The sequence below is a fragment of the Balearica regulorum genome, chromosome 3 (assembly GCF_011004875.1).
Source record: "Balearica regulorum gibbericeps isolate bBalReg1 chromosome 3, bBalReg1.pri, whole genome shotgun sequence".
Taxonomy (NCBI): domain Eukaryota; kingdom Metazoa; phylum Chordata; class Aves; order Gruiformes; family Gruidae; genus Balearica; species Balearica regulorum.
This window is the reverse complement of record NC_046186.1, coordinates 120,351,310-120,371,929: the sequence shown is the minus strand read 5'-3', so window position 1 is coordinate 120,371,929 and position 20,620 is coordinate 120,351,310. Positions and strand designations below refer to the sequence as shown.

Genomic DNA, 20,620 nt, shown 5'->3' with positions numbered 1-20,620 from the left:
AATACTGACGGCGCTTTCATTTCGTGCCGTCCGCAGCGACGGGACCGTCTGAAACCCCGTTGAGGGGAGAGGTTGAACTGTCCATGGTAACTTCAGCACTGGATTTCGGCACAACCCAGCTCCCTTCCACCGCACGGATCCGGCTGACAGGCCATCGCACGATGCCTAACGGCCTGCGCTGCTCTTCTCGGAACAAAGAGAAGCACGGGGAGAAAGAGGTCCTCCCCTCTCGCCTCCCAAGCCCCGGGCTTCACCAGCATGCCGGCTTTCCTCCCCACCGCCGGTCGGAGGGGCCGGGGACCGGCCGGAGCTGGGCCCTAGCCTCCCCGCAAGCCCGCGGGAGGCCGCGGGGCGAGGGCGGTGCCTGCGGGCCGCTGCCGCCCGGGGGAGGGGATGGCGGGCGGGCGGGCAGGGCGCTCCCCGCGGCCACCCTCCCGCCCACACGGCGCGGCGGCGGCGCGGGCAGCATGTGGGCCGCGGCCCCTCTCCCCCTCCTCCTCCTCCTCCTCCTCCTGCTGCTGCTGCTGCTGCTGGCGCGGCTGTGGCGGCGCGGGACGGCGCCGCTGGAGCCGGCCGGCCGGGCCGTGCTCATCACCGGCTGCGACAGCGGCTTCGGGCACCTGCTGGCGCTCCGCCTCCACCGCCTCGGCTTCACCGTCTTCGCCGGCTGCCTCTGCCCCGGCGGCGAGGGGGCGAAGCGGCTGCAGCGGGAGGCCGGCGCCGGCACCGGCCGCCTGCGCGTCCTGCGGCTCGATGTCACCCGCGCCCGCGACGTGCTGGCCGCCAAGGAGCTGGTGCTCAGCCACCTGCCCGAGCGAGGTGAGGCGAGCGGGGCGGCCGTGGGCACCGGCGGCGGCCGAGGCGGGGGAGCGGCGGTGCGAGCCCCGCTCTCGGCTAACCGGGCCGCTAGCGGCCCCCGCCGGCCGGAGCCCCGGGGAGCGGCCGCCTCCTCTCCCCGTTCCCCGGCCTCATCCGCCGCACGGCCCGGGCGCGGCGGCTGACGAGCAGGGTGAGGGGCGGGCGGGGACGGCAGGAGCGGCGGACGCGGAGCCCCGAAAACGGCCCCTCGGTTCGCCCGGGGCTTGGAGGGGCTGCCGACGGGGAGCTGCCCGAGAGGGTCAGCTGGACTGTCACGGGAGCAGTTACTAATGGTGCTAACTGCAATTACTGCTATCAGTAATCACAACAATATTTCATATTAAAAATGCGTTGGCGCTTAGCTAAGAGGTACACAAACTGGGGCCCGTCCAAAGATGCCGACGCTGGGAAGCGGGTGCGCTCTTCAGTGCGCCGCGGGAGAGTGTCACCTTTCTACCAGAAGCGTAAATCCCCGAGCGCAGGGTTCCCCGGGATCCCTCTGCAGGTATCTGACAGGAGGAAACCGCAGGGAAAGCGGAGAAGAACAAGTGTGCACGCGTTGGAGGCGCTGGGAAGGTGATGTATTTCTGGGCATGATTTGTGAAAGGGGGAATAAATAAAGGAAATGCAGAGGGCAGCTGCCGTGCCATACCGAACCAGCTGCTTCTCAGTACAACTTGAGGTTTGTCAAGCTAGTTCCTGGAAAGGTTACTTAAAAAGAAATCTGTCGATTATACACCCTACAGGGAGTGTACACCCAGGGGAATGGACAGATGTTAGCTTGCAGAACAATTGCAGACAACCTAAATCCTGGGTTATCCCCTCAGAACACGTGACGGCGCAGTAACGGGGCCACAGTTACCTCCTTTCCCACCTAGGCTGCAGGGCGAGAGTCACCCAGCACAATACTGGGGGATATACACTTGGTGCAGAGCAGGCTTAGGCTCAGAAAGTTCCCTCAGAATTACAGACAAACCCTTCTGGCTCACACAGGGAGTATAAGCAGAGAATAAAGCACGCAGAACAATAATGAAATGCAAGGCCTCTACATGCCTGGTTCATTAGCACGTTGGGAAGAGGATGAAACAAGAAGCGAAGTACGAAAAAGCCTAGATGCCGCCCATTAAGTACATGTATTTATGGTTGATCTTGACCTTATCTGATTAAGAGGCAGAGCCTTCCCCTCTCAGGCTCTTTCCCAAGCTGCAGAGACAACGCAGATGATTCACAAAAGCCCTTACAGGCTCGATGGGGACTGGGTCACCTGAAACTCTGGGTTACAGATAATTTATCCTGTAATTCTGGCAGCTTATGCAATGCAACTCTTGAGTCCACAGCTCAGCGCTAACTTGTCGGTCATCTTTGCTGCTCACAGGCATGTGGACGTGCCTTCGGATCAAAGCAAATCACGCTAGAGACATCAGGGCTTTGCTGGAGGGGCCAGGAAAGACGCTGGAGCATGGCTGGTGTTGAAATGCAGCGTGCACACAGCGTGTGCACAGTGGCCTTCCCGGGTTGTCAGTCAGGCCCTCACACGTGTAACACAGGGCTGGGCATGCACGGACAGAGCACACGTTCTGTGGAACCTTCCTCCATTGTCAGTCAGCTCTTCTGCTGCAGCGTTTTGAGGGCATGCTGCAAAAGCAGAAAAGAAAATGTAGTTTTTAAAGGTCCAGATAGCAATAAGCCATTTGGGAAAACTCCCAGTTATCAAGTGATCTCCCTTATAAGCTATTAAATAAAAAGGAGCAAAGGAGTTATTTTAATACCGGATATGAACGGAGTGAATGCCACAAGTCGTCTTCATAATTTATGAAATACAGGGGCATAAATATTTTTATCTCAAACTTAATGAAACTGTGAGGATACTCATGTATAATCTTTAAGCAAAAGACTTCAGTAGGAGTGTTCCTCCTTGGTGCCTCTGAAAATAGATGTGCTGGGTTTTTTGGTATTTTAACTTCATAAAAACCATTTCAACTTAACGATTCAACTGAAGGTTAGCTCTCATATTAACCAATTTATTTGTTAAAGATAGGAATTTTGATTTTTTTTACATTTGGGTCAAAGTTTTTTTTTTTTTTAAATGGAATTCTTTTTCATTAGGAAAGAGAATTCTGAACCATCTGTAATTACATTTATGTTCTAAAAGTACCTAGAAGATGAGAAGAGTATGTGATGCACAGAAGTTTTTATCTGCTACACAAAGGTTCCCACAGGGCGGGTAGCGGAGCATGTGCCTTGATGTCCCACCAGTTAAGGAACTCTCCTTAGTGAAACTTCAGGACATTTTCTCTAGTGGATCCCATCCAGGGCCTACAGCAGAGGACTAACCAAACTGAAAATCAAGTACATGTCAGACAGTTGTAATAAGGAGAACAAAGAGCAAGTGGTGAGTCCAGTAGACTGTTTTAAATAACCATTGGACAGATTAAAAAAATCTGATTTTGGTTGCGCACAAACAATTCAAACTGATGTAGGAATCGAGTGGGTTGTGCTGAAGGTTATAGTAGATCATAGATTATCTTAAAAGCTGTGAAAACATCCACCTTTAAAATAGTTACTGGCAGTGTTCTGGATGTCCTTTTTAGCTTGTAAGTACTGCTGCACACTCCTGTCTCTCTCTGTCCCTCCCTTCCTCAGAACAGGATGATTCTATCCAGCAACTCCCTGTAGAAGCTGAGAAGAGGCATCTATCTCTGGGAATCACTAGGCGTTTGCTTGGTGATCGTTCCTCTCCTCTACCATTTTTATTAGAATCAGTTTCACTCAGGTACCAAAGATTTTAAGTACGTCACACCAGCGTGCTGGATTTACAAATTCAGATCTCTAAACCACTCCCGTATCATTCCAAAAATGGTCAAAAAGAGACAGACCACTTCAGCAATCTCCAGGTTTAACGGTAAGTATGCAAAGGCTATGCGTTCCAAACTAAAACCTCAGAAGATGTACCAAAACAACAAGAAAGCAGATAAACAGCGATCACTTTTTGCATGCTGTATTTAAATAGCTCAGAGTAAATCCTGGTAAAGATTAAATATTTATTCTTTATGATTACAGTATCACCCTTGCCATGGACTGTGCATCTCAGACAAGTAGGACTTTTTTTGAATGTCAGACACTGGCACATAAGCTGTCTTCCAAGTCACCTTTATCTGACCGATAAGCCAAAATTTTGTCCTTTATCTTAAATCTTCTCTTGTAGTTGATTAAAATACACATTTTCTGGCATTTATTATGTTATTATACACTATTTTCCTCCTTTCAAACTTGCAGAATGCTCGTGTTTCTGCTTGTACTTCCATAAAGCCTATTAAGCCCCATCAGCATCACATGCTCTTGTGTTCTAGACCCAATACATGGCCAAAGTAAGAGAGTGTCTGTCCTGAAGAGCGTACAATCTACAACGGAGGGCTCTCCAGACAAGAGGCTGGCAATGAACGGAGGCTCAGAGAGCTCAAGTCCCTCCTGAATCTTGTTCTTCAGCAGATTTTAGTTGCTTCAAACCTAGACCCAAGTTGAACAGGCTGCAGGTCTACACTGTAAAGCCTGTATTTTTTGCCTAGAGTCCCAGTGAAGAACCTGACCACCTAATTGCGGACTCCACTGGACATGGGAGTGACACTCTCCCACTGACTCAGTTCACTCCATGGAAAGGCAGGAGAAATTCCTGGGTCTGGGGAGAATGAATCCAAGAAGCTTCGCTCAGCAGTTGCTGGTGGCAAGGGAATTCATCCAGGATGGAAGAATACCATACTCTGGTATTTTCCTGGACCCAATATAATTTCTGATTAAGCAGAATATTCAGTATAAAATGTACAGTTAACTCTCAGGAATAAAGTACAGAACTCTCTACACCTTCTAGTTATGCCATAACCATGAGATAACTCAAGCTTCATCTTGTCTTCTCTCTCTCTGTTATGCAAGAGTAGAAATCCAAACTACTGGTAGCACAGCTAGCTGGACATTCTGCCACTTCATAGTTTGTCTCCTTGTAAATATTTGCCCTATTCTAGACTGTGAAATTATGTCAATCTGAAAAGGATGGCCAATCAATTTCCGTGGTCGTAGCTCGTTCTCTAGAGCTAACTAACTGTCCCTCCACAAAAATCTGCTGGCTCTGATACCTTTTTTTTATTTATTTGATTGTTATGGCTTGTGCACCCATTAAGATGACTTTCTAAAATATTTAGAGTCCTTTCATGCTTAAAAAGAAGGTACTACTTGCTTGTGCACATTAAAAGCAACATGAAATAGACTGGGACTTTGAAGCATGTTGATTTGCAACTCCCTTAAGCTCTACAGCAAACCTTTTCTTTTTTTTTTTTTTTCTGATTTGCTGCTTCTGTTTAAAACAGGAATTTCTCTTCCTTTCCTTGACTGTTGCAAGTGGGTGATGTGTAGCTAACTGGAAGGGAGGGATGTTGGTTTTAGTCCTACCTCCTACTCTAAGGTTATTAAATACTCTCCTCTACTTCATTAAGATTTCCTATTCACAGAATCCACCCAGTAGGCCCACGGTACCATATTTTAGCCCAGACTTGCTATACAAATAGACTCATCCTTGCAATGAAGACAACCACAGCATAATATTCCAAGCAAAGGATGGTGACTCATGAATGTACATATCCAAAACTCAGGAGTCTCAGCTGGCCTGTTACCACAAACACCCTGCATTGCTGCAGACAGATTGGTTTGTTCCCTCTCTTCATTTCTCAATAGGAATATGGCAAATCACAGTCTCCTTCCTTTGGCTAGTTTCCTTTAGTAGTGGATTGGAGTCTTCCAGGAAAGAACCTGTCATTTTTGCATGGGCTCAGATTTAGATAAGAAACTCCAAAGATCGAAGAAATCACGAATCCATGTTTGAGTTTAGAAAATGTGGCCAAATTCAGATATTTTCTGTGTGTAGGCACCTAAATAGAAACAGCCTGAATTTCAAAAGGTTTTGAAAAAACACAGCTTGGCTGACTTGAATAGGAAGATGACTTTTAAGAGTTTCTGGAAAAACATCAGGCATCTTTTGGGCCTGACTTTGGCCCAATAAGGACTTTGGATACGTGCCTTTTGGTCAGCATGTCTTCAAGTAGAAATTATTGGTGAGGTTATGTGAGAGCTAGTGTTCCTCTCCTGAAAGCCTCATAATCTTAAATTAGGTTTCCTAAAGTGATTCTTTAGATCCCCTACTATATCTCTTAATCTTTGTCCTCAGGATCCATTTCCCCAACACGGGGGTCAGTGAAAATCACTTTGACGTCCAGTTCTGCTTTCCCGTTTATTTATTCCCTGCCTGCTGTAGCACAGTCTAACACCCCTCTTCCTAAACTGTGCTTGGACTGACTGCTGTTTTGATGGTCTGAGTAATTCTTCCCTTCCAGATCAAACATCAGCTGCTTTTTCCTAATGTATCTGTGCATGGACACTGAGGAAATGGATTGTCTTTTTCCTTCTGCTGTTCAATTCTTACTTGTGCCTCGTCCTTCTAGACTTCCATCTAAGGACTATACTTGTCAGGTTACCTAAGCAGTGTTTGTCTAAGCAAATATACAATATATTTTGTATGCACGTTTATAGCATTAATTTTTACCACAAACATTGCAGGAAAGGAAGCCTAAAGCAGATTCAAGTACCCTGAGTACATAGCTGGGCAGGTTGTTTCTCAAGAGGCAGGAAATTTTATGAAAAAGTGGTGTAAGGGAATAATGAACTGTTCATTATTTGGGTAGAATTTTGCAAATTGATTCAACGGAACAAAGCAGCAGGAAAATTTGTGGAAAATATCAGAACATTTCCCATTCAGGAATACCAAAATGTTCTAAGAAACAATATGTTTCACTTGAGGGCGAACACAATGTTTTGAGCTGACCCTGAGCATAAACTCTTTTTATGTTTTACTTAATCTTCTCTTCAGAAAAGTCTGTTTCAGTTTAGCTCAAGCCAGTTTTTCTCCTCTTGACTTTTGATCTGGCCACTGCACAGAAAGAAGGAGCCATTATTCTGTGAACTCTGCCTGCTTCCACACAGGCCGGCCTCACCACCAACCACTTGGCGGCTTTGAAGTGCATGAGGCAAATGGCTGGAGAGAAAACTTAAGCCTCGCAAGCTAAATTCTGTGTTGAGCAGTTAAGAGGAAGAGGAAGAAAATCAATTGTCTAACATTTAATGGCTGTATTTCTGAAGCCCTAATGAATTCAGGGATATGTGGAACAAGTCTTCTTGCTACGCTGTGTAGGATGCAGTGACAGAAACAAAATAATATGGTTTTGTTTGGGGTTTTTTTCATTAGGAAAGGTAAAGCTGAGATGATCCTGGAACGGCTTTTGCAATGATGCCAAGCTTTAGTTTGTGTTGTGTTAGAGTTAGGTTATGTAAAAATAAACCTGAGTACAGAGACCTCCAGCCTTAAGTAGAAACAGATGGGGTGTGCAGCTACTCAGTCCATCTGTAGATCAGCTCATGTGCAAGTACAAAAATATTGATAATTAGCTTTTACAGAGGACTCTAATCCACTGATCTTGAAGCATTTTACAAGGAGGTCAGTCCCAGAACTAAAGCCACAGAATGATGGAAAGGCCTGGAACAACAGGGCAATGGCAGGAGGAGGTCTAGGATGCCCAGTTCCAGTGGCCAATTTTTTGGTCCATATCCTCTCCTCTGTCTGCCAACATTTGGGGCAGTGGAAAAAAGGTTAAGTACACAGGAAACTGCTGCACTCCGAGGACACAGTCAGTCTGTACCTAAAGTTATAACAGAGGTCCAGTGCCAAGGACTGCTGTGGGACAGACTGCTGTATAATGATTTATTCTCCTTAGAGGAGTGAGTTAATCTAATTTCTGTGTGGTAAATTCCTGATTTTGAGTGTTTTGCTCTGCAGATGAGACATTCACTGAAAGAACTTTGTTTCTCTGTTTAAACGCCAATTTCATTATGTAATACAAGTAGTGTATATACATTAGGAAAGCTTACAGAGATCTGGTTTACAAACTAATTCAAAATATTGTCTGTTTCAGCTTTAGCTATTGTTGTGAATGAAATCCTGTATTAGCAGTTCTTGGCAGGGCTCTGGAAGGACCAAGGGACCATGAAATCATTGCAGTAGCTTTTGTCAGAGATCAGAAAGAAAAGAGTTCAGCCCAAGGCTTTCTGCAGCACCTTCACCAGGGTGACCAAAGGTCCCCCGAGAGCATCTTTGCCACCACAGGTACAGGAGGCAACAGCTAGGTCGGCATCACACCCGTGCCCCAGAGCCAGTGTCTGGAGGAAGGAAGGAAGGCAGGCAGGCAGGCAGGCAGGCACTGTTACCCACTCTGCCTCACCAGAAACTTAGGCTTGGAGATCCTGTAGAAGGCATGACAAAAAAATAATTTGCCTCAAACACATACAAGAACTCTTAAAAAAAATAAGCATCAGAAAAATAGTCAAGGGTGGCAGAGAGAGGCTGCAAACTTAGCTATTTCAGTGCAAGTCAGGCTCCTCTATGTACTTCTTAGTTACACTGCTGGTCACCCTGGAAATAGTCAGGATTTGAGGACAGAAACAGGAATGTTTTCAAAAGCACCATGTCACTCACTGCTTTCCTGTACGTCTACAGAGATGTCCTCTGAAGGCAAGAACAAATCAGCAGGGCTTAATCGGCGTTTAGTCAGCATGTCAGCTCCAAACAGCAAGCGCTCCACACTTCACCGAAAAAGCATTTCCAACAGCCGAGGTTATTAGCGCTGCGCAGTGCTCGCACAAAGCGTGCTGTGGCTCTGGGCTAAAGGGCTTGCGCTTGCTGGCAGAGAGTTGTGTCAGAACAAGCTTTGCTGCCAATAAATTTCTGCTTGTAAACACTGGAATCTTACTGCATTTCAGGGGGCCGGGCTCCTTAGCACCAGACCCTGTTGCTGTGTGGGGAATAGAGTTGGCCAAGAGTACAAAATAAAAAAATAAAAATATTGTAGCGCTGACCTTACTTGGTTACTTTACCCAGCGCTGCACCTGTGTACCTGATTCTGGCTGATTTCAGAAGGAATTGAAGCCCAAATGCTGGAAAAGGAGCCAGACTTAGGCTCCTAAATTAGTCAGGCACTTTGAAAATATTACCCCTTAGCCTTTAGACTGCTTAATATAATTTTCACAAAGCTGCTCATAGCACACAGTGGGATCAAAGTAATTAAAATATCACGGTACACCGCATTGGCAGTAAGATGTAGTCTCCCAGATCATTTCATTCATAAATAACTTAAGAGGACTATAAAGTAAGTGATTATTAAATAGCACGGAGACTTATGTAGTCCAGATAACGGCCACAATTACATTCCTTCATTAAACAAAACATGCCTGCACTTATAAGTAGAAAAGACAAAAAGATAACACAACTAACAAGTTGTTTCCAAGGGTTCAAATCACCAGTGTTGTTTCGTCACCTAATGATGGTTGTTTTGCAATGAGAGATGCTTGTTGAGACATTTCTCTTCCGTAGGTTTCTGGGGGCTTGTCAACAATGCAGGAATATCAACATTTGGTGAGACAGGGTGGCTGTCTATGGAGAAATATGAAAAATTTGCAGACGTGAATCTCCTTGGGAGCATCAGGACAACCCTGGCATTTCTTCCCCTTCTAAGGAAATACAAGGGTAATGCTAATCCACTGTTATTTAGAGTCGTAGAATAATTAGCTTACTATAATCAGGGTAATGTAACATCTATAAAAGAAGCCTTAATTGTCTCTCATTGAACTGAAATGACAGCCTCCTTCTGTGTGGCCTGAAAGAGCAACTTGATCCTGAAAAGTGGGTAAAGTCGTAAGGGGAAAAAATACCTTTAAAGATCGTCTTTACAATATATGGAAAAAAGTACTTACAAATATTAATTATCTCGGTGTTTGACTCAAAAAAGAGAGAAAAAAATGCTTTTTGTAGATCATTAAGCCCAGGCAAGACTTTGTAAGCACTGACAATCAGAAAACACAACGATCCAATAAGCTCCTGCTTATTAGGCTTTACTATTTTACTGTTTGGCAATTAGGAGAGGAAGGATGACCCTACAGAGGTGAACTAGAGACCTCCACCTTCCAGTCCCAGGCCAAGCAAGATCCTCTCTATGCCCTTGGGCATGAAACTTCAAGTATGTGGAAGAGTGCTGTACAGAGACGCATGGGTATCGAATGGGATAAATGCATTTGCATGAACCTCCATACGCCTGGGCTTTATCCTTCCTTCTGAGAAGAAACGGTTCAAACAGCTCTCTACAGCACTGCAGCATGTCTCAATCGCTTTGCAGTTTGCTCCCTAGCTGTCCCCATCCGTATTTGGGAAAGAGAAATACTCTTTCCCTTTCTCCCTCTTTTGCTTAGCTTGTCTATTTAAGTTGTAAGCTCTTTAAGGTGGGGATTTGTTGTGTGAATCCAGCATCAAGCACAGTAAGGGCTGGGTTTCCTCTGGAAGCTCCAGATGTCACACAAAACATTGGTACCATAAAAGCATCCCCTGTTTGGCTACTCTGCTTCTTTCTGCTTGGTTGCCTTCAATTGATGATATTTTTGATGCAAGAAGAAAGAAACCTTTAAATACTGCAAGCTGAATGTGTTTTTGTAAAAGAATGTGCTATTGCATATACCCAGTGGGTGTGTTATGTGGTCATTACATGGGGAGACCAATTTTTTTCTGCGATGCCCCACTTACTGCTAAAACTCTGTGATGCTGATCCACCAGAGGCATTTGTCTGACTTCATGAATTGCATGGGGTTACTTTGAAACGAAAGGGACTAATTGTGTGTATGATATTAAGCGCATGCACAAACTTTTAGAAGATTTGGGTCTGGATGGCTGCACATACATAGTACCTTAGTGCAAAGGAGCACTCTGCAGCTCACTCCCGGCTGTCAATGCTGCCTTTATGAACTGCCCACACTCCATTTTCAAGTCCCATCTATGTAGGAGAGAAGTCCAGGGCACTTCTAGGAAGAATCCTAGATTTCCTGTCTGCTTCCTTGCAGGAACAGCCAGGACAGCTAAAGCTCATGTTTTTGGGTGCAGCAAGTGACCTACCCAAACAAAAAGCTTGAATTACGGACGTTAGAGCATCCTCCTGGGAAAGCTGGGTTACAGTTACCTTAGGCAAAGAGAGAAGTTAAATGCCGTGTCCCCCATCCTAGGTGTGTGCCCCAAATCACTTGGCTATTGGATAAAGGAGGCAGAGATCATCCTACCACCACTTATCCAGTAGCTGTGTTCTGAAGGAAGGGGATTACGGCCATTTTAGGATAAGCACCTGCTCCAAGAAAAACTTCAAGATTATTAATACTTGTAAAGGGAGGTATTGCCCTCCAGCCTAGCATTTAAGCGTCCTGCTCTGAGAGGAGCAACATTTCCCCATAACTCTTCCAGATGGCCATGCCAGCTGATGTAGCATCTTGATCAGCAAGCTGGTAGTAGTTCTCCTGTTATTGTATATATGATTTATTCCAGGTGCTGTGTAGGAAGGCAGGGAACTTAATTCAGAATGACAGATTTCACTTCATTCCCACGATACCCTGTTGATATCCCACAAGCCTGTACCATTTGGTCAGATCTGGGGCGCAGATGTTATCTGCAACAGGAGTGCAACTACGTTCTCTGTATTGTTAGCGACGAGGCCATCTTCTCTCTCACCTCTGGTACTTATATATCCACATTCACACGTTTCTTACTCTATGGTATGACTACGTGATAGACGTTTACAAGTAAACAATGGAAATGAACCACAGCCCAGTGCCTCAAATCAGAAACCTCTGCTATTTAAGGCATGCCTGCACTTAGCAAGAGTTGTAAAGGGGAAAAAAAGCAGCACAGATCAGGGAAATCACAACAAGGCAGTGTAAGGCTGCACACATTTTGTCAAGTCACCTTTCTCTGGAGAAGCTTATCACTGTACAATCTGATTTTGACTTTACATGCACAGCTGTAAGCCAGAACGCAGTGCAGACACATCATTAGTGCAGAAAAAATGGTATTAGTAGTCATATATCCACCTCAAGGAAAATCATCTGCTTCTCCCCTCTGCAGTCCTTCTCCTATTACTAGCATAGTCTTTTATTACTATCTTTCAGTCTAAAGATTTTAGGGGACCGCTTTGTTTCCATCTCTTTTATCCTGTCTGAGACTCAGAAGGACTCAGAAGGAATAAGCAGCACGTTGGGAACATGTTACGCTTTGTCTAGTGCAGCATCTGTCACTAGATGGAAGGAAAGTTTTTGTGTCAAGTTCTCTACTTTACAGAGCTCAGTGCACTCCTGTGCTGGGACTGCACACTTACACAGCCCAGCTTTGGCATATTATGTAGTAAAACAGCATCATGCTTTATCAATACCACGTAATTATCGGTTCAGAAGACTTGGGTAAATCAATTCCGTGTTAAAGACTGAGACTGAAGTTTGTTATTTGCCCTATTTTCTTTCCAGGACGTATTGTTTTCATGTCCAGCATTATTGCCTATTTTGCTCTGGGAAATGGCATTTATTCTATGACCAAGGCAGCTATTGAAAAATTTTGTGATGCTCTAAGACTGGAAATGAAGAAGTTTGGTGTCCGGGTAAGTGATGTAAAAAAGTAGCTGTTGTGTGAAACTCCCTGCTATTTCTAATTTCATATTTTCATATGAGAAAGAGAGAAGTTTCACTCCTGCAATTTCCTACAGAGCTGAAATGCATCTTTTTGTGGGGAAAGAAGCAAGCGACTGGCACAAAGAATGCCAGACCATGATGCGGGTGTGGAAATTTTGGCTAAGGGAACAAGAATAAGCACATGCAAAATAATACCTAATCTTGTGCAAAGTAAGCTCCGTGCATCAAATGGCAAAGATTAAAGATCAGAGACGAATGCATGGGTGCAGCTTCCCTTTGGAAAGAAGTGGTTTCTCTGTGGCTAATCAGTCAGCTGGAGATCACTGAGAACAGCGGACCTGGGTGATGTTTGCAGCGCTGTGAAGCTGTGGGATAGCTAGCGCTCCTCCTCTTTGTGCCAACACTCAGACTTCCACCCTTTCTCCACGTCCTCTACAGTGGAGAAACTTTCTGAGACAGGCCTGCCTGAGCAGTGCCACGCTCTGTGAAGAGCCCGTAAGAGTACCAAGAAACTGAAACTTTCTCTGGGGTGGCTGTGGGAGCAAAGAGCTCAGGTGCTGAGTGCTGTGCAGCGAGAAGGAAGGCTTCTCACCTACCTGAGGGGTTCTTTCTTTCCTCGCACAACGTGAGTGCTTAAAGCTTTTAAAGCTCCTTCCTTTTTGTGGGAGCAGCTGCACTGCAAGAGGCAGTATTTGTGCAGAGTAATTATGTTTTTATTCCCTTAACCTAAGAGGCTCTAAGAGTGCTCTTAGTGCCCTGTCTAAGCAACACTGATAGTCAAACCTGAAGCTTAGATCACTAAGTAGCTCCACTAGGCTTTTTCCTTGGAGTTACTCCATTGCTGAAACACTCCTCTCAAACACTAAAAGTCTTCCCTACAGGATTTACATTGCTGTACTCTTTACGTACACAGATTTACAGCGTTGTTCATAAGCTTTGTGTTGGAAGAAATTATAGCTATGCATCTATTAACTACCCCTCTCAGATAAATGTAAAATGCTATAAAATGCAAGTGATTTTACGCTTCCTAATACCACACAGCACGATGAGGATTTGAACCGATTAGCTGAGGATAATCTCAAATGCATGGAAGAGCTTAGTTTAACAGGTTAACTACTCTGGTCATTTTGGGATTTTTACTGTTCCCCCACCCCTGGAATAGCCCCAGCACACAATACAGGGACAAATATTTCCCAAATACCTATGAGAGTTATTTTTCTGTTTCTCACTGTATGCAAGAGACTGGCTAGCATTTGCCTCAGAACCTACCCTGCAGAGATCCTGCTTTCAGGAGAAAGTCGCCCAGAGGTGGCAAGGAACAGATGGAGCTATGGCTCTGTCCCGCTGAACTCTGGCCAGGCAAGCTGGCTGCCTACAGGAAATAAAGGATGTGTCTTCTAATAGAAAGAAGGTTACAGAAAATCAAGGAAGAGAAAAAAGCATCATCTCTCCTTCTCTCCTAGCCAACTCCAAAAAGCTCCAAAACATGAAGTTTTCAAACCTCCTTTGTTTAAAATAAATGTGGGAAGTTTACTGTTGTCATTAGTTTGGCTAACACTAGACACTTGTGAAAATAGCACCCAAAGGGAGGGCTCCAAAAGATGCCCTGTGACAAACCTACCTGAGGCAGCGTAAGATGCACCCAGCTATGCGCGCTGTCTCTGAGGCTTACCCGCATCCCTTCGTACTCCCCACATCCAGTGCCCGCACCTCATCCCCTCTGGTACGCCGATTGTCATGGAGGCTGAGAGGCAGGTACTGCCGCGCAGGTGGTAGCCTGGGTAGATGGGCTGGGTGACAGACATGGGGCAATAAGGCTTTAAATTACCACAGACTTTCCAGAGAACGCCTGTCAGGTGCCCAAGTCTCTTACACAGCTCAGCACCGTTTTTTCTCACCTTGCGTTGCAGTCTTTAGAAATCACGTCAGTTAAACGCCACGGAGTTTTTAATATTGCATGGCTACAAATAGTTTTAATGAGCCCGCTGCTAACTGAGGAAAAGCATGCATACTGTAAGCACTACGTCTGCTCCGAAATTCCCCAGAAGCCTCAGAAGTCAGCAGAACAGTAGCAAAGAAAACAGGCAGAGCAGCAAAGGATTTGCGTGCTTTCAGTTTAAATCTACATGCACAGAAATCTAGGGAAATTCACTAATGACTTCAGTGAGAGCTAGACCAGGACCTTCGGTCCCCTCTACTTGGCCGACAGCACCTATTTTCCTTTAAATTACACCTACTTGGGGAAAACAGCAATTCTTTCCCTGGGACCTTCTAATTTTCTTTGACATCTCCTTTTGTCCCAAATTGGGGCAAAAAATTACCCATTGCAAGATTCACCACTGAGTGAAAAATCCAAAGTACTCCACTTTGGAGACATCAAAGTCATACTGAAATGCTCTGTCTCAGTATTGTCAAAACATTTATACCATTAAGCATTCTATAAAAATCAAAGATGCGCTATTGCATTCTGCGAAGCTATGCTGAGTAGTCAAAACAAGAACATTAACATCAGAACGAAATGAGGAAGTCAGAATAAAGCACCCCGCAATCTTAATCATTTCACAGGAATATATTTGATTTCAGTCAAGTTTTCAAGGTTAAAATTTCAACAAAGCAGCATTTTCTGGAAGAAATCTGTCTGCAGAAAGCTTTTGATCTGTTTTACTGACTATAGTATTTAATTGAATTCAGAATGACTGATTGCATCTTGGTAAGTTCTACATCTTGCTTTTAGGTCTGTATTATTCAGCCAGGAAATTATGCACGCTCTACAAAAATTCAGCCACCAGTCAGTGCCGAAGAGATTTGGAATGAACTCAGTGAAGAGGAAAAGGCAGTTTACAATAAGGAGTATGTTCAAGAGCGGGCAAACTTTTTCAACAGCATTCTCAGCGAAGGAAGCACTAACGGCAACGAGGTTGTAGATGCTATGGTAGATGCTTTAACGTCTCCTGCACCCAAGGCACGTTACATGGTGGCGAAGCTGAAGGAAAAAGCCCTGGTGTTTGTGTGTGCTTTATTCCCCACCGTTGTGATGGATTCCGTTTTGTCTTACGCACTGAGTAAAGTAAAACTTGCGTAGCCTGCATTGGTACTGGTCAGTGACTCAGGCAGGGCAGTTTTTTAAAAATGTGAAAGCCAGGGCTGAATCTAATGCCCCCAGAAATCAGCATAATGACACCAGGTAACTGATAAAAACTTTGGAGGGTCTCCCTAGTCAGAACTGTCACTTTTTCACAGGAAAACAAAATACAGGACCCCATGTAAAATTAATACATTTCTTTAGGTAACTTTATTTCTCCCGTGTGGGAAAAAAAAAAGATATGGCCACTTGTGCTGCTTTAGGCATTGCCTAGAAAATTTAATGCGGCTTTTTCTAATGCAATACCAGGTTACTGTGTTACAGACCTGACAGAGACAAAATGGAGCATATCCTACATGGCAACTACACACCTGAAATCATTACAGCAGACATGAAAATACCTTATTTGTAGGAACCCGACTAGTAATTTATTAGAGGTGATGGGAAGAGGTTAATGGAAAAGTTAGGAATGAGCAATAGACCATGAAATACTTTGAATGGAGTTAAGTGGCTGTAGAAAGTTAGGAAGAGTCAAATAATAAAGTTGTAATATAGAAACAGCACCTTGGCTGACTACAGTTTAGCACTTTTTCAGGTGTTCTGGATGAATCTGTAACAAAGCTAATATGTCATGGACTTTGGAAAATAAGTAGCATATTCCATTTGCAAATGAGTATTCAATCCTAAATAAACTCTTTTATCTAATGTCTGGATTAATCAATGCGCTAATCTAAAGTGTAGTCAGAGAGCTGAACGCCAAGGTGACAGATACCAGTATGCAGTAGCAATCTGTAGCTTAGAAAGAACATATTCAGCCTGGAGCTCTGTTTTTGCCACTATTACAGGAAATAAGGTCTGATGAAAAAAATGGCTATTAACATGAACAGGAAAGCATTAGCAATGTGTATCTATGAGAATAATTGAGTACAGTGGCTTCATTAGCAGTCTCCTACTAACTGTTGTGGAAAAGATTGCTGGTTTACACATACAGAGTTTTAAATTTGGCTTGGTTGTGGCATGGCACAAAATCCAAGAACTCTGGGACCAAAAGATCCTGGAATAGCTGGGATCAACTGTGGTGACACTGGTAGATACAGGGCAGCAGCATGGAGCATTAGCCTACCCCATGCCAGGTCTCCCATATCAAATCCAAGTCTCTGCTGTAAGTTGACCTAGTTAACTTTTTGGTCTGAAGCAGAAATTGCATCCTATACGTGGGAAGAATATTTAATTAATTACTGAAAAAAGTTACTCTCTCTCTCTCTCATGGTGGGTAATTGGGCAGTCTGAGTCAGAAACATAGGTGAGATGAGCAAACAGATGGACTGTTCCAGGTCCTCTCCTGGTACACTCAGCAGTGGAACAGCCGTCTTACTGCATCTGTGTTAGACTGTGGAATATCTTACTTCTCTTTCCAAATGCTGGATCCATCCCTGGAGCTGGAATTGGCAAGAGCACAAGTCAGGGCTCCTTCCTACCTGTTCCACAGCCTGTCAACAGCAAGATAATCTGATGATTATCATCCGCTCTCCTCATTTAACCACAACTGAGCAAGGCCAAGCAAGGGAATAGGAACAAGGCTTATTCCAACTAAACCAATTGATTTCTTGTATAGGAATTCCCCTGGCTTGACCTCAGGGATTTCAGCTGCCTTACATTGCTTTGGAGGAGTTCCTTTCACGCTCTTAGCTGTTCTTTGTGCAGATTACCCTTCCTTACAGTAAGTAGGCACTGAACTCAACAAGCAGCTTTGAAACCCAGATGTTTCTCCATCAGGCCCAGGACACATGTGCTCCTCTCTCCCTCAAAGGCAATGTCGCTTTCCATTACATGGTCTCCCGTCTATTTGCATTTCTACAAGCTACTGCAATAAGTTGTGGCTGAGAGCCAGCACCACCAGAAGAGCTGCCTCCCAGGAACCGACAACACGAAATACTTCCAACTGAAAATCCCTCCTTTATTTGCTGTGTATGTGGTGAAGCACACGATCGGTATTTCAGTAGTCTCACGTAACATCAGATGAGCAACACTCCAGAACATTTATTTCTTTGTCTTGAAAACTAAGGACTTGCAGTGCGTAGTATCTCACAGGGGGTACGGTGACAGGCCGGATGAGAACAGATGGGACAAATGAAGGCAGTTTGTATTTTCATTGCTGTCTAGCTGTCAGCATGGAAGCTAACTAAAAAAACAGCTACAAAATTATTATCCTTCATCTTCCCCCTCAGCTTTTTAATATTATGATCTGCATATAAAGAACTAATCAAGAGAGAGTCAGAGCTTCAGTTATTAACAGGCCTGATGCACTCCCACTGAAAGTCATCTGGAATCCTCCCACTGAGTTATATGTGTTCCAAGGCACAGCGTTGGACAAGTACACATTAAAAAAGTAGCGGGAATGATTTCAGAGTCCCTGGGCTTAGCAGGAAAGAGATCCTCAAAAGAAATGGTGATGAAAGGTGTGCAGCACTCCCTCCTCCACAGCTCTCGTAGGGTACAAAAGTTACAGGATTAGTAACAAGCTTTTGGTGAACAAAGATCGCTAACCAAGTCAGTGACAAACTCCGAGGACCTGACAAACTCTGAGGACCCCCAGAGCTGTCGGCTCTTCAGCCGAACTCCTGCCCACCTATGCGTCACTGGAAAGCTCAGCCGACTCTAGGGATCCCAGACCTCACCCTGGCCCACGCGTACCTGGGAGCACATGCTGGGACGTGCACAACTGCTGGGCTGCCCCACTATCCCTTTTGTTACTTTGGGTGAGGAGTGCCTCCCTCCTATCCAGTAACCCTGAAATCACCTCTACCTCAAGTCAAGTTAAAGTACAGATGCAGACAAGAAGCCTGTATTTACAACATCCAAAATAAGCAACAGTTCCAGTGTTTTAGGAAAAACTTAGGTAACAAAAATAAAAGAGAAAACAAACCATACTCTATTGACACTACTCTTAAATCTGAAATGCTCCTCTCCCAATACCCAGACACTTTCCTGGGATTATTTTTCTACAGACCATTCATCTCGGATTGCATACAAGAACTTCTTGGCAGAACACATTAGCTTTTATCACTACTCATCTTTTATAAGCCCTGCTGACAGTTTGGGAAAAAAATTAATTTTCCTTTGAAAACAACCACCACAAAAGAGATGCAGCTTTCCTCCCAAGGATGCAGTATCAGGGACCTAAGAAAGTACGTAAGCAGACGTGATACCACCGTGGGCAATGGAGCACGCTACTAGCTGTATGAACGTGCACATAGATCCCACATAGGTTTGGTCAGGAGGTAAACTCCAGCCATTGTGGGGCTTTCTCACTAAGCACTTACATTAGTCATTTCATAGATTTTCTCTTCTATGCAGGGGCTTATTCCTAAGAGCACGTAGTAATTGGTGAAAGAACGAGCATTGTTTTTGACAGTAAGCAATTACAGAAGGACTATAAGGAAGAGCAAAAAAGTTAAGCTAAATCAGTTTAGCAAGTTGTGCATTGATCTGATTGATATTAACAGCTTTATACAGCATCATCAAAAAAGGAGCAGAGCAGAACCCAGGAAATACACATATAACACAAGGAGTAGCAGGGTATTACCTACCAGCACAGTTTTGAGGTGGTCATACTGTTGTGTGAAACAAAGATCATCTCCAGAAGTTCACTGTTCCTTCCAGAAGAAGACTATTCCTCTAACTTGAGAGGACACAGTTTGAGAAATGTCCCCGTGAGGACTCCCCAGCCCGGGCCGCAGGCTGTTGCGGCGAGTAGAAGAGCTGTACCTCTGCACTCACGGTCGGTGTTGCCGTGGGCATCACCACCAGTTACACACCCCCGCCATGAGCCGCTGCAGCAGCACTTCGCTCCCACTGCAGCCTTACGGATGGGCTAGGCAGAGAGTTTTATTGACGCTTAGCAATATTAACACCCTGATTTGATCTCATGCTCCCTCGGTGTAACTCACAGCTACCTGAAACAGTCCAGACGACCTTCAGAATTAGCCAAATGTGTAAGTTCGTGTCACTCTCCCCAGCTGGCAAATCTGAACAAGGAGATTTTGGGTGTAATGCACCATGCAGCAGATTTTTTTTTGCAGTAGCATCAGAATCCAGAGAGATGAGTAACAGTAATAATTACTGGTGCAGTAAAAGGCTTAAGTAAAAACCATGCAATCCCAAAGCACACCTCCAGCTGAAGTCAGATGATCACGTAGCCCAGCTCCCACTGATGTCAGCAGGACTCCAGTGCCAACCCGCACGAGAGTCCTTATGGTGCACAGCCTCCTTCCAGCGGTCGGCTGTGGGGCGTTTGTGGCGTCCTTGAGATTTTACATCGACAGATAAAAAACGGCACAATACAAAGACAGCAAGTGATACTGAGGATGACAGCTATATTATTCCACTTGTTCCATACAGAGACTGTGCAGTGCTGTCAGTCTGGCACCTTCTGCTAGCACCAAACAAAACTTCACAGCCTTTATATTTCAAACACTTTGAAGCAGCTGTTCAGCAGTGAAATCTTTTCATGTGTAATTAGACCATTTTGGAGCTCTAAAGTGAGCAAAGCAGTAATGGGGGCTTTACCTATCATGGTGAAGCACGTATGTTGTAGGAGCAATTGAGGTTAATGCTTAAGAGTGTGTAAAACAAGGGGAAAACATATATGCCCCTCAGTAATAAATGTTCTTGGGAATAATTCTGGTTAGGAAATAATTTACTACTGGTTATCTCATTATCAGATGCTGACACAGTAGACGAAACCTATTTGCTACGGGCTCCACAGATTGCATTCACCCAGGTAACCACGAAGCCAGTGGGACACCCCCAGGACTGTCCCAGGAGCAGACATTGCTCCTTCCTGACTGTTGGCCCTTGAGATGTCCCTGTGTGGGAGGGGTACTTGCTTAGAGCATCCAGGACAGAGCGTCTCGATTTGTGCTGTGACGTGTTTCCCAGGCTCAGCTCTGGGAGCTGTAGTCTCCAGCTACAAGGCTCTAGGGTATGTTCAAAGCTCTGGGCAGTTTACACCTTTCTTTCCTTAGTGCAGCCAGTCACATTTTTAACACCACCATTGCACTTGTATTCCCGCGTTAGCTTGGCACTCCTCCAAAA

At 44.9% G+C, this 20,620-nt stretch overlaps 1 protein-coding gene across 1 annotated transcript; it reads left to right on the top strand.

The window, feature by feature from the left end:
• Positions 1–283: 283 nt before the first annotated feature.
• Positions 284–15,755, top strand: LOC142601178 (D-beta-hydroxybutyrate dehydrogenase, mitochondrial-like). Its single transcript, XM_075749789.1, has 4 exons — positions 284–819; positions 9,323–9,475; positions 12,280–12,410; positions 15,176–15,755. Exons 1-4 carry the CDS (start codon positions 468–470, stop codon positions 15,521–15,523), a joined length of 984 nt encoding a protein of 327 aa, XP_075605904.1. The 5' UTR covers positions 284–467; the 3' UTR covers positions 15,524–15,755.
• The last annotated feature ends 4,865 nt before the right edge of the window (positions 15,756–20,620 follow it).

Excerpts from the sequence above, each read along its gene's own strand:
- LOC142601178 (XM_075749789.1), top strand. The coding sequence starts at position 468 with ATGTGGGCCGCGGCCCCTCTCCCCCTCCTCCTCCTCCTCCTCCTCCTG. Across the intron at positions 820-9,322 it reads CAGCCACCTGCCCGAGCGAG|GTTTCTGGGGGCTTGTCAAC; the intron begins GTGAGGCGAGCG and ends TCTCTTCCGTAG. Across the intron at positions 9,476-12,279 it reads CCTTCTAAGGAAATACAAGG|GACGTATTGTTTTCATGTCC; the intron begins GTAATGCTAATC and ends TTTTCTTTCCAG.